This window comes from Octopus bimaculoides, chromosome 2 (assembly GCF_001194135.2).
Source record: "Octopus bimaculoides isolate UCB-OBI-ISO-001 chromosome 2, ASM119413v2, whole genome shotgun sequence".
Taxonomy (NCBI): domain Eukaryota; kingdom Metazoa; phylum Mollusca; class Cephalopoda; order Octopoda; family Octopodidae; genus Octopus; species Octopus bimaculoides.
In genome coordinates, this window is record NC_068982.1 from 44,281,908 (window position 1) to 44,283,529 (window position 1,622).

A 1,622-nucleotide genomic window follows, 5' to 3' on the forward strand; every position below is an offset into this window, starting at 1 on the left:
TGGGGGGACAAACACAGACACACACATACAAACATATACATATATATATATCTATATATATATATATATATATATATACGATGGGCTTCTTTCAGTTTCTATCTACCAAATCCACTCACAAGGCTTTGGTCGGCCCGAGGCTATAGTAGAAGACACTTGCCCAAGGCGCCACACAGTGGTACTGAACGCAGAACCATGTGGTTGGTAAGCAAGCTACTTACCACACAGTCACTCCTGCGTTTATACCGATCAAATGTATGTGCTGCGCATAAACTCACTCCCTCCATCACATCGACGTTACCTGGACAGGTAGGCGGTGAACCACGCGTCACATGTCGAGGCGATCGCAGAGCAACGTGAGATGAAGTGTTTTGCTCAAGAGCACAGCGTATCTCTCGGTCTAAGAATTTAAACCACGATTTCGTAATCGTGAATGCAACTCATTAACCACTAGGCCACGCGCTCTAACAATACAACAAAAGATTCTACTTACATTTGTAAACTTGTATTTACTCCCAACTGGATGGACAAATATATTCTCGAGTGACTCCTTCATTCTGTAATTTGATGTGTCTTGGTTTACATAAGCTATGTAGCCAGCAGATATTAGTAAAAGACTGTATATAATACCATTCAAAACAACACTCTTGTACCACATCTCAGAAATAATTTTCCGATGTCTAATTTTTCGCGCTTCTTCATCTAGCGGCGTGAATATAACTTTCTTCGCATACTGTATTTCTGTGAAAATATAAAATCCAACGATGACTTGGGACTTAGAATTACGAAGTAATTAAAAAGGAGCTAAAATATGATCATCAGGCAATTAAAGTGAAGCATGTAATATTCACTTTTTTTAGTATATAATCACCTGAACTTGGAATCATTGTAGAGAAAACAAAGTTTATACTTCCCACCAAAGTATTATACCATTAAAAAAAAAAAAACTATGTTCATTGTATAACGTCTTTGCACAACCTCGCTTACACATCGTTCTTCTTTTTTAAACTTCCATGGTTTAATGTTCTAAGAGTATGTATGAGCCGTAGTGTATAATAGCAATATAAATCATTATTATTAATACAATCATCATCATCATCATCATTATTATTATTATTATTATAGCAGTGAGCTGGCAGAAACGTTAGCACGCCGGGCGAAATGCTTAGCGGTATTTCGTCTGTGTGACACCGGTTGAAATGCTTAGCGGTATAACGACTCCGTGAATTTGAACTATTACTTATTATTTGAGTGCGTCTGTACAGTAAATGCAAGTTTCCATTGACTGTTTTTGTGTGTTCTTGTTATAACTATTGTGTGATAGTCTTCGTTCGAAAACTATCGTGTGTTTCCCCTATAGGGTAAACAGTAATTTCTGGTAAGATGCCGAATAGTGTATCTTCGTCTGGCGAAGAGGCGTCAACCGAGAGAAAAAATATAGAAAATTTATTGTTTGGAGAAGTTTCGGATTCTTCTGAAGAGGAGTTTCCAAATCTATCAAATTGTACCGTTACAAGGAGGAACATAAATGTGAAAAGCATACAAACGGCGGCTGGAGGTGGAACCCGCCAGCTGTCGACAAACAAAAGCGACATATTAAAATATAAAGACATGTTAAAAAT

General features: G+C 37.5%; 1 protein-coding gene across 1 annotated transcript in view; it reads right to left on the reverse strand.

Moving 5' to 3' along the window:
• LOC106869732 (polycystic kidney disease protein 1-like 2) overlaps positions 1 to 1,622 on the reverse strand; it is a 55,068-nt gene that overhangs the window by 12,189 nt on the left and 41,257 nt on the right. Inside the window, exon 9 of the mRNA XM_052976866.1 lies at positions 494 to 741. Within this exon, the coding sequence (XP_052832826.1) occupies positions 494 to 741 (248 nt within the window). The remainder of the gene's footprint in view (positions 1 to 493; positions 742 to 1,622) is intronic.